At 44.2% G+C, this 13,960-nt stretch overlaps 1 protein-coding gene across 1 annotated transcript in view; it reads left to right on the top strand.

Moving 5' to 3' along the window:
• Nucleotides 1-13,960, top strand: part of LOC143770110 (heparan-alpha-glucosaminide N-acetyltransferase-like) — a 1,433,242-nt gene that overhangs the window by 823,672 nt on the left and 595,610 nt on the right. The window contains exon 13 of the mRNA XM_077259379.1: nucleotides 7,572-7,698. Within this exon, the coding sequence (XP_077115494.1) occupies nucleotides 7,572-7,698 (127 nt within the window). The remainder of the gene's footprint in view (nucleotides 1-7,571; nucleotides 7,699-13,960) is intronic.

Raw genomic sequence — 13,960 nt, 5'->3', positions numbered from 1 at the left:
CTGAGTGGCTTGTGTTTGCTGCAGACATGAATGTCCAGACCTTGATTACAAGTGTGGACCAGCTTGCTGCTCGTGTGCAGGGCATACAAGAGTATGTTATCAGAAATCCTGTGTCAGAACCTAAGATACCGATTCCTGAACCGTTTTCCGGAGACCGATTTAAATTTAGAAATTTCAGGAATAATTGTAAATTGTTTTTGTCCCTGAAACCCTGTTCATCTGGAGACTCCACTCAGCAAGTAAAAATTGTTATTTCTTTTTTACGGGGCGACCCTCAGGATTGGGCTTTCTCGCTGGCGCCAGGAGATCCGGCATTGGCTGACATTGATGCGTTTTTTCTGGCGCTTGGTTTGCTTTATGAGGAACCCAATCTTGAGATTCAGGCAGAAAAAGCCTTGCTGGCGATGTCTCAGGGCCAGGACGAGGCTGAAGTGTATTGCCAAAAATTTCAGAAATGGTCCGTGCTGACCCAGTGGAACGAGTGTGCATTGGCTGCAAATTTTAGAAATGGCCTTTCTGAAGCCATTAAGAATGTGATGGTGGGTTTTCCCATTCCCACAGGTCTGAATGATTCTATGGCCCTGGCTATTCAAATCGACCGGCGGTTGCGGGAGCGCAAGACCGCAAATTCCCTCATGGTGTTGTCTGAACAGGCACCTGATTTAATGCAATGTGATAGAATCCTGACTAGAAATGAGCGGAAAATTCATAGACGCCAGAATGGCTTGTGTTACTACTGTGGTGATTCTACACATGTTATCTCAGCATGCTCTAAACGTCTTACTAAGGTTGTTAGTCTGGTCGCCATTGGTAATTTGCAACCTAAGTTTATTCTATCTGTAACTTTGATTTGCTCACTGTCATCGTATCCTGTCATGGCGTTTGTAGACTCAGGTGCTGCCCTGAGCCTTATGGATCTGTCATTTGCCAAGCGCTGCGGATTTGTTCTTGAGCCATTGGAAAATCCTATCCCTCTTAGGGGTATTGATTCTACGCCATTGGCAAAAAATAAACCGCAGTTTTGGACACAGGTTACCATGTGCATGACTCCCGAACATCGGGAGGTAATACGTTTTCTTGTTCTGCATAAAATGCATGATTTGGTTGTATTGGGTTTGCCATGGTTACAGACCCATAATCCAGTCTTGGACTGGAAGGCTATGTCAGTGTCAAGTTGGGGCTGCCATGGAATTCATGGAGATTCCCTGCCCTTGTCTATTGCTTCTTCTACGCCTTCGGAAGTTCCGGCGTATTTGTCTGATTATCAGGATGTCTTCAGCGAGTCTAAGTCCAGTGCACTGCCTCCTCATAGGGAATGTGACTGTGCAATAGATTTGATTCCTGGCAGTAAGTTTCCTAAGGGGAGACTGTTTAATCTGTCGGTACCTGAACATACCGCGATGCGTTCATATATCAAGGAGTCTCTTGAGAAGGGGCATATCCGTCCTTCTTCTTCCCCTCTTGGTGCGGGATTTTTTTTTGTGGCCAAAAAGGACGGATCTTTGAGGCCTTGTATTGACTATCGGCTTTTAAATAAGATCACTGTCAAATTTCAGTATCCTTTGCCGCTGTTGTCAGATTTGTTTGCCCGGATTAAAGGTGCCAAGTGGTTCACCAAGATAGACCTTCGTGGTGCGTACAACCTTGTGCGCATAAGGCAGGGCGATGAATGGAAAACCGCATTCAATACGCCCGAAGGTCATTTTGAGTACTTGGTGATGCCATTTGGGCTCTCTAATGCCCCTTCAGTTTTTCAGTCCTTCATGCATGACATTTTCCGGAAGTATCTGGATAAATTTTTGATTGTTTATCTGGATGATATTCTGGTTTTTTCTAATGATTGGGACTCGCATGTGGAGCAGGTCAGGATGGTTTTTGAGATTCTGCGTGAAAATTCTTTGTTTGTAAAAGGCTCAAAGTGTCTCTTTGGTGTACAGAAGGTTCCCTTTTTGAGGTTCATTTTTTCCCCTTCTGCTGTGGAGATGGATCCAGTCAAGGTCCGAGCTATTCATGATTGGACTCAACCCTCGTCAGTTAAGAGTCTTCAGAAGTTCTTGGGTTTTGCTAACTTCTACCGTCGTTTTATCGCAAATTTCTCTAGCGTTGTTAAACCGCTGACGGATATGACCAAGAAAGGCTCTGATGTAGCTAACTGGGCTCCTGCTGCCGTGGAGGCTTTCCAGGAGTTGAAACGCCGATTTACTTCGGCGCCTGTTTTGTGCCAGCCTGACGTCTCACTTCCCTTTCAGGTTGAGGTGGATGCTTCGGAGATTGGGGCAGGGGCCGTTTTGTCGCAGAGAGGCCCTGGTTGCTCTACTATGAGGCCTTGTGCCTTTTTCTCTAGGAAGTTTTCGCCGGCAGAGCGAAATTATGATGTGGGCAATCGGGAGTTGTTGGCCATGAAGTGGGCATTTGAGGAGTGGCGTCATTGGCTCGAGGGTGCTAAGCATCATGTGGTGGTCTTGACTGATCACAAAAATCTGATGTATCTCGAGTCTGCTAAACGCCTGAATCCTAGACAGGCCCGCTGGTCATTGTTTTTCTCCCGTTTTGACTTTGTGGTCTCGTATTTACCAGGTTCTAAGAATGTGAAGGCCGATGCTCTGTCTAGGAGCTTTGTGCCTGATGCTCCTGGAGTCGCTGAACCTGTGGGTATTCTTAAGGAAGGAGTTATCGTGTCTGCTATTTCTCCAGATCTGCGACGTGTGTTGCAGAGATTTCAGGCTGGTAGGCCTGACTCTTGTCCACCTGACAGATTGTTTGTGCCTGCTAGATGGACCAGCAGAGTCATTTCCGAGGATCATTCCTCGGTGTTGGCAGGGCACCCGGGAATTTTTGGCACCAGAGATCTGGTGGCCAGGTCCTTTTGGTGGCCTTCCTTGTCAAGGGATGTGCGGTCATTTGTGCAGTCCTGTGGTACTTGTGCCCGAGCTAAGCCTTGTTGCTCTCATGCCAGCGGGTTGCTCTTGCCCTTGCCTGTCCCGAAGAGACCTTGGACACACATCTCTATGGATTTCATTTCGGATCTTCCGGTGTCTCAGGGCATGTCTGTCATCTGGGTGATATGTGATCGTTTCTCCAAGATGGTCCATCTGGTTCCTTTGCCTAAGCTGCCTTCCTCTTCTGATCTGGTTCCTGTGTTCTTCCAGAACGTGGTTCGTTTGCATGGCATTCCTGAGAATATTGTGTCGGACAGAGGATCCCAGTTTGTTTCCAGGTTCTGGCGATCCTTTTGTGGTAGGATGGGCATTGATTTGTCGTTTTCGTCCGCTTTCCATCCCCAGACTAACGGACAAACGGAGCGAACTAATCAGACTCTGGAGGCTTATTTGAGGTGTTTTGTCTCTTCTGATCAGGATGATTGGGTGACCTTCTTGCCGTTGGCTGAATTTGCCCTTAATAATCGGGCTAGTTCCGCCACCTTGGTTTCGCCATTTTTCTGCAACTCTGGTTTCCATCCTCGTTTTTCCTCGGGACATGTGGAGCCTTCTGACTGTCCTGGGGTGGATTCCGTGGTGGATAGGTTGCAGCGGATCTGGAGTCATGTGGTGGACAACTTGAAGTTGTCACAGGAGAAGGCTCAGCGTTTTGCCAACCGCCGCCGCGGTGTGGGTCCCCGACTTCGCGTTGGGGATTTGGTATGGCTGTCTTCTCGATTTGTTCCTATGAAGGTCTCCTCTCCCAAATTTAAGCCTCGCTTCATTGGTCCTTACAAGATATTGGAAATCATTAATCCTGTATCCTTTCGCCTGGATCTTCCGGTGTCGTTTGCCATTCACAACGTATTTCATAGGTCCTTGTTGCGGCGGTACGTTGTGCCTGTGGTTCCTTCTGCTGAGCCTCCTGCTCCGGTGTTGGTTGAGGGCGAGTTGGAGTACGTGGTGGAGAAGATCTTAGATTCTCGTCTCTCCAGGCGGAGGCTTCAGTACCTGGTCAAGTGGAAGGGCTATGGTCAGGAGGATAATTCCTGGGTGGTCGCCTCTGATGTGCATGCGGCCGATTTAGTTCGTGCCTTTCACGCCGCTCATCCTGATCGCCCTGGTGGTCTTGGTGAGGGTTCGGTGACCCCTCACTAAGGGGGGGGTACTGTTGTGAATTTACCTTTTGGCTCCCTCTAGTGGTTACTAGTGATTTGACTCTGGGTATGTCATTCATCCCTTGTATGCTCACCTGGGTCGTTAGGTCAGGGGTGTTGCTATATAAGCTCCCTGGACCTTCAGTTCAATGCCTGGCAACGTTGTAATCAGAGCTAATCTGTTGTGCTCTTGTCTACTGATCCTGGTTCCTGCTAAATTAAGCTAAGTCTGCTTTCTTGCTTTTTGCTATTTGTTTTTGTTTGCATTTTTGTCCAGCTTGTACATAATCTGTATCCTAACCTTGCTGGAAGCTCTAGGGAGGCTGGAGTTCTCCCCCCAGGCCGTTAGACGGTTCGGGGGTTCTTGTATCTCCAGTGTGGAATTTTGTTAGGGTTTTTGTTGACCATATAAGTTATCTTACTACATTCTGCTATTAGTAAGTGGGCCTCTCTTTGCTAAACCTAGTTCATCTCTGTGTTTGTCATTTCCTCTTACCTCACCGTTATTATTTGTGGGGGGCTTGTATCCGACTTTTGGGGTCTATTCTCTGGAGGCAAGAGAGGTCTTTGTTTTCCTCTTCTAGGGGTAGTTAGTCCTCCGGCTGGCGCGAGACATCTAGCGACCAACGTAGGCATGTTCCCCAGCTACTTCTAGTGTTGGCGTTAGGAGTAGTTATATGGTCAACCCAGTTACCACTGCCCTATGAGCTGGATTTTTGTACGTCGCAGACTTACTTGTTCCTCTGAGACCCTCGCCATTGGGGTCATAACAGGATACCCTCAAATGAAAGCTGAAAGTCTGAACTTCAACTGCATCTGAATTGTTTTGTTTAAAATTCATTGTGGTAATGTCTATAACCAAAATTAGAAAAATGTTGTCTCTGTCCAAATATATATGGACTTAACTGTACGTCAATTATGATTTAAATGTGAGATTCATCAATCTAATCGGGTAGCAAATCCAATAGGTTAGGAATAACACTTGTATACAGGGATGATCTTTCTCATTTTATCCCAGCATGACTATCAGGAGAGGTAGGTGACCTATGAGTAACTCACATGAATTGCAGGCCATTCATAGGAGCACAGCGGCAGAGTCCCTGGTGAAGGACTATTTCTCTCTTATCCATCCACATTGTGCATGTACGAAACAAGGGCTCTATTGATTGATCTATACAAGATCAGAGATCTCATTCAGTCCATCGGGGTACAGACTGCAAAGTTTGTAAATCCAATAGGACTCTTTGGCATTAATAACTGTTTCTCTGTTTCTTGTGGATGCAGGAATTTGTTCCATTGGCGTGACTTTTATACATTCAAAGTTTTTGTTATGTGTAAGAGTGATGTGCTTAGATAAACTTTGTTTCAGAAACCCCATTTTCACATTGTGTCTACGACCATTCATACGATTTCATAGTGACTATTTGTTTCTCATTTTTTGGACACATGGCACATTTATTGGTGTTTATTGTTTTTTGGGGTGTAAATAACTTGGTACTATATAATTTTTTATCGTTCTGAATACAATATTAGGTCTTTTTGGGATCAGATCTTTGAGTATTGGGTCTTTCCTCAGTAAGTACCAATATTTTTTGAGAATACAGTGGATGGATTGGTGGCCTCTATTGTAGGTGGTAATGAAACTACATTTCCTCTTCGCTGTGCTCTCAATAACACCATGTTTCGAAGATTGTTTTTTCAGGCAGTCAAGGCAAAGATTAGTTTAGGGACTAGAGTAAGATTTCTGGTGTGGCGCATGGAGGTGCATGCAACTAGTAATCCCAGTGTTTCCGAGAAACTACAGTCCTCATGGCCCCAAAGGATAATGTTTTCAGGATTTCCTTAGTACTGCACAGGTGATCGAATTATTATCAAGAAATCAGAAACTGAACAGGTCCACTCACCTGTGCAATACTAAGGAAATCCTGAAAACATGATGTGTTGGGGGGCCGTAAGGATGAGATTTGGTAAATTCTGAGTCGGATGCTCCTGATTCATGATTAGGTATGCATATCTTCATGAATCAGTAGCATCTGACTCTACCATTCCCCCTCATCAAGACCTGCAAAATTACTATGTTAAGAGCATTACTATTCATTTACACTGGACTACTTGAAAATGTAAAAGGTAAACATTATGGCCCTGATTCATTAAGACCAGCGTTTTCTCACTGATCTGGATGATGGTGTGTGTAGCAGTCAGATGTTCTTAATTCATTAGTAAGTGTACATCTCTCAATGAATCACGAGTGTGTGATGATTAGTGTCAAGTTCCTCAACACAAATTTTCTTCCGGTCCCTGACCGGTGAAAGATTTTTGATGTAAAGAACACTACAAAATATCATGATATAGATGATCTTTGGCATCATACACCCAGAGTGCCTCTGTCCCACTCAAGCTCCTCGCATTTTGTTGCCGTTGGGAGAACTGTGACCCTTCAAAGCAATTTACTCCAGAATTGCGATGAAATTGTTTTGATAAATTGAGGAGCAAGTCTAAACCAAATTTCTAAATTTAACTTTGTAATGGCGCTGAGAAATAAGTGTATAGTGCTCCCCAGAGTCAGAAAATCTCCGCCGGTGGCTGAGACCCTGGAAAACCTGGATCAAGGCCGGTTTTCATGGTCCCTTGTCATGTGATCACCGTTATTCATGGAATAACGGCGATCATAAAAAAAAGTTGGATTTAAAATTAATTTCTCTCTCCCCTGACATGATCTAACAGAGAAGAGAAAATTTGGGCCCCCGAGTCTCCCGGATACCTCAGCCATCCCCAGTCCCTCCTTCTCTGTCCCCCAGCCCTCTGCATCATCTTCCTGGAAAAAAATGAGCCTGCTGAGATCTGCCGGTTAGTACCCAGCAACAATAGGGAGTTTTTCCTATTGGTTCCTTTTGATCACTGTGATAGACCATATCACAGTGATAAAAAAAAATAGTAAATCAAGTCCTCCTTTGTTACCCCATTAATTAGGTAAAAATTATTGTAATTATAGTTGTAATTTTTTTCCATTCTTTGCAGTAAGGGTTGGGGTTAGGGTTGTGTTAACGAAACATGTGGAGCAGGAACTCGAGCATGTCACTCAAGCACCCCTGATATTCGGTGCAAACTCGAAGACCCAATGCAAACTTAAGTATCAAGCACTTGCACTCAGTAATAATAATGAGATATTCAATATGACAACCTAATGTTATCAAATTCTGTGTCGTATGTGTTGGTTCAAAATGCTCACTATACCCCTGCATAAAATCCTTGAGGGGTGTAGTTTCTCTCTGATTTAAGGGCATACAAATTTTAAAAGTTTGAACATTGCTAAATTTTCAACATTTTTGTTATGAGGTTATAACCTCATAAAGTGACACTGGTCAGAATTGTAAAATTTGGCCTGGTCATTAAGGTCAAAATTAGCTTGGTCACTAATGGGTTAACATACATGCAATTAAAATTCTTAGTCTGGAGATATCATATCATGCTTTTAATGGATAATTTATTTCTGTAGGGGTTACCTGGGTCCTGGTGGAATTGGTGACTATGGTTTATACCCAAATTGCACAGGAGGAGCTGCAGGATACATTGACAAGTGGCTCTTCGGACCAAGTCATATCTACAATTATCCAACATGCAAGGTTATTTGAAATTGTTTTATTCAAAAGCAAAAGTAGCTTTTAAAGTAGATGTAAAGCTTGTTGATACCAACAGATTTAGACCGTCTTTTATTGGTGGTTCTCTTTATCATATTACAATTGTATGAAGTGACCAAAGTTATAAACGTCTAGTCTAATGTGTTGAGTATTTTAGTTATTTGCTTATTGCAGTACATTGCAAACTATAGCTTTTATAAGGACAGTTATGAGACAAGAAAATTAACTGAGAACTGTCATTAACAGACTGACCATGCTTTCTTGTGGGATCATAAATAACTTGCCAAATTAATTTACATGACCTCATCTATAATTCTGCAATGTATTTTTCCTTCTGTTGACTCAATGACTAATGTACTGACCTGATTTGTGGTATGTGTAAGCAGTGAATGCAACATTTGTTGTAATGGTGAATTTTATTGGTAGAGAATTCACGCAAATCCTATCACGGTCAAGAAATGTTTTAAAGATGTCTTTGCCGAAGAGATGTAATTAGGATTGATGCAATGCATGGTTTTTATTGACTAGATGAGATAATTTTATGCTTTTGATGGATGGTTTTCATCCTAACACATATTTGCATAAACAGACCATAAACTTTATAGAATCATAGGTCGAGGTTAGCTATATGTCTGCTCATTTTTTCTGACTTTGGGAAGTTTAATTTAGGCTTATTCACATTTATTCCTTTTGGAACAATTTTTTTTTCCTTTAGATTTTTCATTAGATTTTTTAACTAGGATTAATAAACAATTAAACCAGAGGAATTGTCTTTTCACCCAATTTTTTGATTATTGTAATAAGTAAAAAAAAAACTATTAATACTAAATAAATACTACTCACAAAACAGATACAGTGGCATGTAAAAGTTTGGGCACCCCTGGTCAAAATTACTCTTATTGTGAACAGTTAAGCAAGTTGAAAATCAAATGATCTCTAAAAGGGCTAATGTTAAAGATGACAAATGTATTTGTATTTTAGGCCCAAAAGTATATATATTGCCATTTTTTACATTTTAAAAATTACAAAAAAGAAAATAGGCTGATCATGCAAAAGTTTGGGTACTCTAGGAGATTTGTGCACGGATAACTTTGACCAAGGTTTCAGACCTTAATTAGCCTGTTAGGGTATGTGCACACGTCCAGATTTCTTGCAGAAATTTCCTGAAGAAAACCGGAAATTTTCTGCAAGAAATCCGCTTTTTTTTTGCGTTTTTTTTTCTGTTTTTTTCGCGTTTTTTTAGCATTCTGCAAGCGTAATTAGCTTGCAGAATGCTAAAGTTTTCCAAGCGATCTGTAGCATCACTTGGAAAACTGACTGACAGGTTGGTCACACTTGTCAAACATAACGTTTGACAAGTGTGACCATCTTTTTACTATAGATGCAGCTTATGCAGCATCTATAATAAAAGATAGGATGTTTAATAATAATAAAAAAAATTAAAAAAATGGTTATACTCACCTGCAGGCGTCCGTTCCTATAAATGCCGGTGTGGTTCAGGACCTTCCATGACGTCGCGATCACGTGAGCGGTCACATGACCGGTCTCGACCAATCACAAGACCGTGACGTCATCGCAGGTCCTTCACCGCACACCAGCTATAGAAACCGAAGCAGCAGCATGCAGCTGAGAGGCGGGAAGACATCGAAGGTGAGTATATGACTATTTTTTATTTTAATTCTTTTTTTTTGACCAATTATATGGTGCCCAGTCCGTGGAGGAGAGTCTCCTCTCCTCCACCCTGGGTACCAACCGCACATAATCTGCTTACTTCACGCATGGTGTGCACAGCCCCGTGCGGGAAGTAAGCAGATCAATGCACTCCTAGGTGTGCAGAATCCCCTGCAATTCCGCATTTTAATGAACATGTTGCTTTTTTTTCCGCAATGCGATTTTTTCGCGGAAAAAAAGGCTACATTTGCACAAAAAATGCGGAATACACTGAAAATAATGGGAGGCATATGTTTGCGTTTTTTTTGCGTTTTTATCACGTTTTTATAGCGAAAAAACGCGAAAAAAACGTGAAAAATACTGAACGTGTGCACATGGCCTTAGGGTTATGGCTTGCTCACTATCATCATTAGGAAAGGCCAGCAGGCCTTTGGATGTTTGGATGTTTTGATCTCCCCGAGGTCACTCACCCTTATGTTTATAGTCCTTTCACTAGGCACTGCTCCTAATAGCCAGTTTCCTACTCCACACTGATGAGGGGCAAATACCCCGAAACAGCTGTACGTGGATGGATGCCATGTTTTGGCATAGGTGGTTTTCCTTTATTGGATGCTGCCCTTCCCGTGGTTGTTCCTTCCCGGTGAAAGACCTGGCTATTAATTGCTTGCGTTGAGAAACACGTGATGGTGTCTCCGCGGCATTTCTACATGCATTTGCATATTTCCCTTAAGGGATGGGGGCAGTGTTCTGGATCACTGCGTTGAGAAACACGTGATGGTGTCTCCGCGGTGTTGGATGCTTTGATCTCCCCGAGGTCATTCATCCCTATGTTTATAGTTCTTTCACTAGGCACTGCTCCTAATAGCCAGTTTCCTACTCCACACTGATGAGGGGCAAATACCCCGAAACAGCTGTCTGTGGATGGATACCATGTTTTGGCATAGGTGGTTTTCCTTTATTGGATGCTGCCCTTCCCGTTGTTGTTCCTTCCCGGTGAAAGACCTGGCTATTCATTGCTTGCGTTGAGAAACAAGTGATGGTGTCTCTGCGGCTTTTCTACATGCATTTGCATATTTCCCTTAAGGGATGGGGGCAGCGTTCTGGATCACTGCGTTGAGAAACACGTGATGGTGTCTCCGCGGTGTTGGATGTTTTGATCTCCCCGAGGTCATTCATCCTTATGTTTATAGTCCTTTCACTAGGCACTGCTCCTAATAGCCAGTTTCCTAATCCACACTGATGAGGGGCAAATACCCCGAAACAGCTGTCTGTGGATGGATGCCATGTTTTGGCATAGGTGGTTTTCCTTTATTGGATGCTGCTGCCCTTCCTGTGGTTGCTCCTTCCTGGTGAAAGACCTGGCTATTCATTGCTTGCGTTGAGAAACACGTGATGGTGTCTCCGCGGCTTTTCTACATGCATTTGCATATTTCACTTAAGGGATGGGGGCAGTGTTCTGGATCACTGCGTTGAGAAACACGTGATGGTGTCTTCACGGTGTTGGATGTTTTGATCTCCCCGAGGTCATTCATCCTTATGTTTATAGTCCTTTCACTAGGCACTGCTCCTAATAGCCAGTTTCCTACTCCACACTGATGAGGGGCAAATACCCCGAAACAGCTGTACGTGGATGGATGCCATGTTTTGGCATAGGTGGTTTTCCTTTATTGGATGCTGCCCTTCCCGTGGTTGTTCCTTCCCGGTGAAAGACCTGGCTATTAATTGCTTGCGTTGAGAAACACGTGATGGTGTCTCCGCGGCATTTCTACATGCATTTGCATATTTCCCTTAAGGGATGGGGGCAGTGTTCTGGATCACTGCGTTGAGAAACACGTGATGGTGTCTCCGCGGTGTTGGATGCTTTGATCTCCCCGAGGTCATTCATCCCTATGTTTATAGTTCTTTCACTAGGCACTGCTCCTAATAGCCAGTTTCCTACTCCACACTGATGAGGGGCAAATACCCCGAAACAGCTGTCTGTGGATGGATACCATGTTTTGGCATAGGTGGTTTTCCTTTATTGGATGCTGCCCTTCCCGTTGTTGTTCCTTCCCGGTGAAAGACCTGGCTATTCATTGCTTGCGTTGAGAAACAAGTGATGGTGTCTCTGCGGCTTTTCTACATGCATTTGCATATTTCCCTTAAGGGATGGGGGCAGCGTTCTGGATCACTGCGTTGAGAAACACGTGATGGTGTCTCCGCGGTGTTGGATGTTTTGATCTCCCCGAGGTCATTCATCCTTATGTTTATAGTCCTTTCACTAGGCACTGCTCCTAATAGCCAGTTTCCTAATCCACACTGATGAGGGGCAAATACCCCGAAACAGCTGTCTGTGGATGGATGCCATGTTTTGGCATAGGTGGTTTTCCTTTATTGGATGCTGCTGCCCTTCCTGTGGTTGCTCCTTCCTGGTGAAAGACCTGGCTATTCATTGCTTGCGTTGAGAAACACGTGATGGTGTCTCCGCGGCTTTTCTACATGCATTTGCATATTTCACTTAAGGGATGGGGGCAGTGTTCTGGATCACTGCGTTGAGAAACACGTGATGGTGTCTTCACGGTGTTGGATGTTTTGATCTCCCCGAGGTCATTCATCCTTATGTTTATAGTCCTTTCACTAGGCACTGCTCCTAATAGCCAGTTTCCTACTCCACACTGATGAGGGCCAAATACCCCGAAACAGCTGTCTGTGGATGGATACCATGTTTTGGCATAGGTGGTTTTCCTTTATTGGATGCTGCCATTCCCGTGGTTGTTCCTTCCCAGTGAAAGACCTGGCTATTCATTGCTTGCGTTGAGAAACACGTGATGGTTAGTGTTGAGCGATACCGTCCGATACTTGAAAGTATCGGTATCGGAAAGTATCGGCCGATACCGGCAAAGTATCGGATCCAATCCGATACCGATACCCGATACCAATACAAGTCAATGGGACTCATGTATCGGACGGTATTCCTGATGGTTCCCAGGGTCTGAAGGAGAGGAAACTCTCCTTCAGGCCCTGGGAACCATATTAATGTGTAAAAGAAAGAATTAAAATAAAAAATATCGCTATACTCACCTGTCCGACGCAGCCGGGACTTCAGCGAGGGAACCGGCAGCGTTGTTTGTTTAAAATTCGCGCTATTACTTGGTTACGTGAATTCCCGGCTTGTGATTGGTCAGGTCGGCCATGTTGCCGGGACGCGGACCAATCACAGCAAGCCGTGACGAAATTACGTCACGGCTTGCTGTGATTGGTCCGCGTCCCGGCAATATGGCCGCCCTGACCAATCACAAGCCGTGACGTCACGGGAGGCTGGACACGCGCTCATTTTAAAATGGGCGCGTGTCCAGCCTCCCGTGACATCACGGCTTGTGATTGGTTGCGCCGCGGTCAACCAATCACAAGCCGGGAGGCTGGACGCGCTCATTTTAAAATGGGCGCGTGTCCAGCCTCCCGTGACGTCACGGCTTGTGATTGGTCAGGGCGGCCATATTGCCGGGACGCGGACCAATCACAGCAAGCCGTGACGTAATTTCGTCACGGCTTGCTGTGATTGGTCCGCGTCCCGGCAACGTGGCCGACCTGACCAATCACAAGCCGGGAATTCACGTAACCAAGTAATAGCGCGAATTTTAAACAAACAACGCTGCCGGTTCCCTCGCTGAAGTCCCGGCTGCGTCGGACAGGTGAGTATAGCGATATTTTTTATTTTAATTCTCTCTTTTACACATTTTAACATTAATGTTGTTGCGATACCCGATACCCGATACCACAAGAGTATCGGAATCCCGGTATCGGAATTCCGATACAGCAAGTATCGGCCGATACCCGATACTTGCAGCATCGGAATGCTCAACACTAGTGATGGTGTCTCCGCAGCTTTTCTACATGCATAATACTCACCTTCTGACATTTTGATCCATTCTCGTCAGTACTCCCAGCAGTCTCCATCAAAAAGTGATCTGCTGGCAGCTCCAATGTTTCATGGAGCTGTATGGAGGTCGCTTTACAATACAAGTCTATGAGAACCTCCTTTGGCTCTCATAGGCTTGCATTGTGATCTTCCAGCCAGTCAGAAGCTGCGATCACAAGATCGCGCAGGGAAACCAAAACAGCACCAAAAACTGTGAAGACACCGAAGGGTGAGTATATGACCAGAGACAGGGCTAGAAAAAAAAAACCTTTTGGATCAATCATGCTTTGAGGTTGTGTTGCAGCAAAAGGCACAGGGAACATTTCATGGATAGAGGGAAGAATGGATTCAATGAAATTTTATCAAATTCTCGATGCAAAAATACATCTGTAAAAAAAGCTTATGTTGAAAAGAGGATGGCTTCTACAAATGGATAATGATCTTAAACACACATCAAAATCTACAATACAGTGCACGCAAGACGACCCAGGAACCTCACAGAACTGGAAGAATTTTGCAATGAAGAAGAGATGAAAATCACCCAAACAAGAATGAAACACTCTTGGCTGGCTACAAAAAGCATTTTACAAGCTGTAATACTCACAAAAGTGAGTGCTACTAGGTACTAACCATGAAGACACAAAAGAGCACAGTGAGGTCAAAAATACTCTGTTGTAA

Source organism: Ranitomeya variabilis, chromosome 4 (genome assembly GCF_051348905.1).
Source record: "Ranitomeya variabilis isolate aRanVar5 chromosome 4, aRanVar5.hap1, whole genome shotgun sequence".
Classification (NCBI taxonomy): domain Eukaryota; kingdom Metazoa; phylum Chordata; class Amphibia; order Anura; family Dendrobatidae; genus Ranitomeya; species Ranitomeya variabilis.
This window is presented reverse-complemented; position numbering and strand designations above follow the sequence as displayed.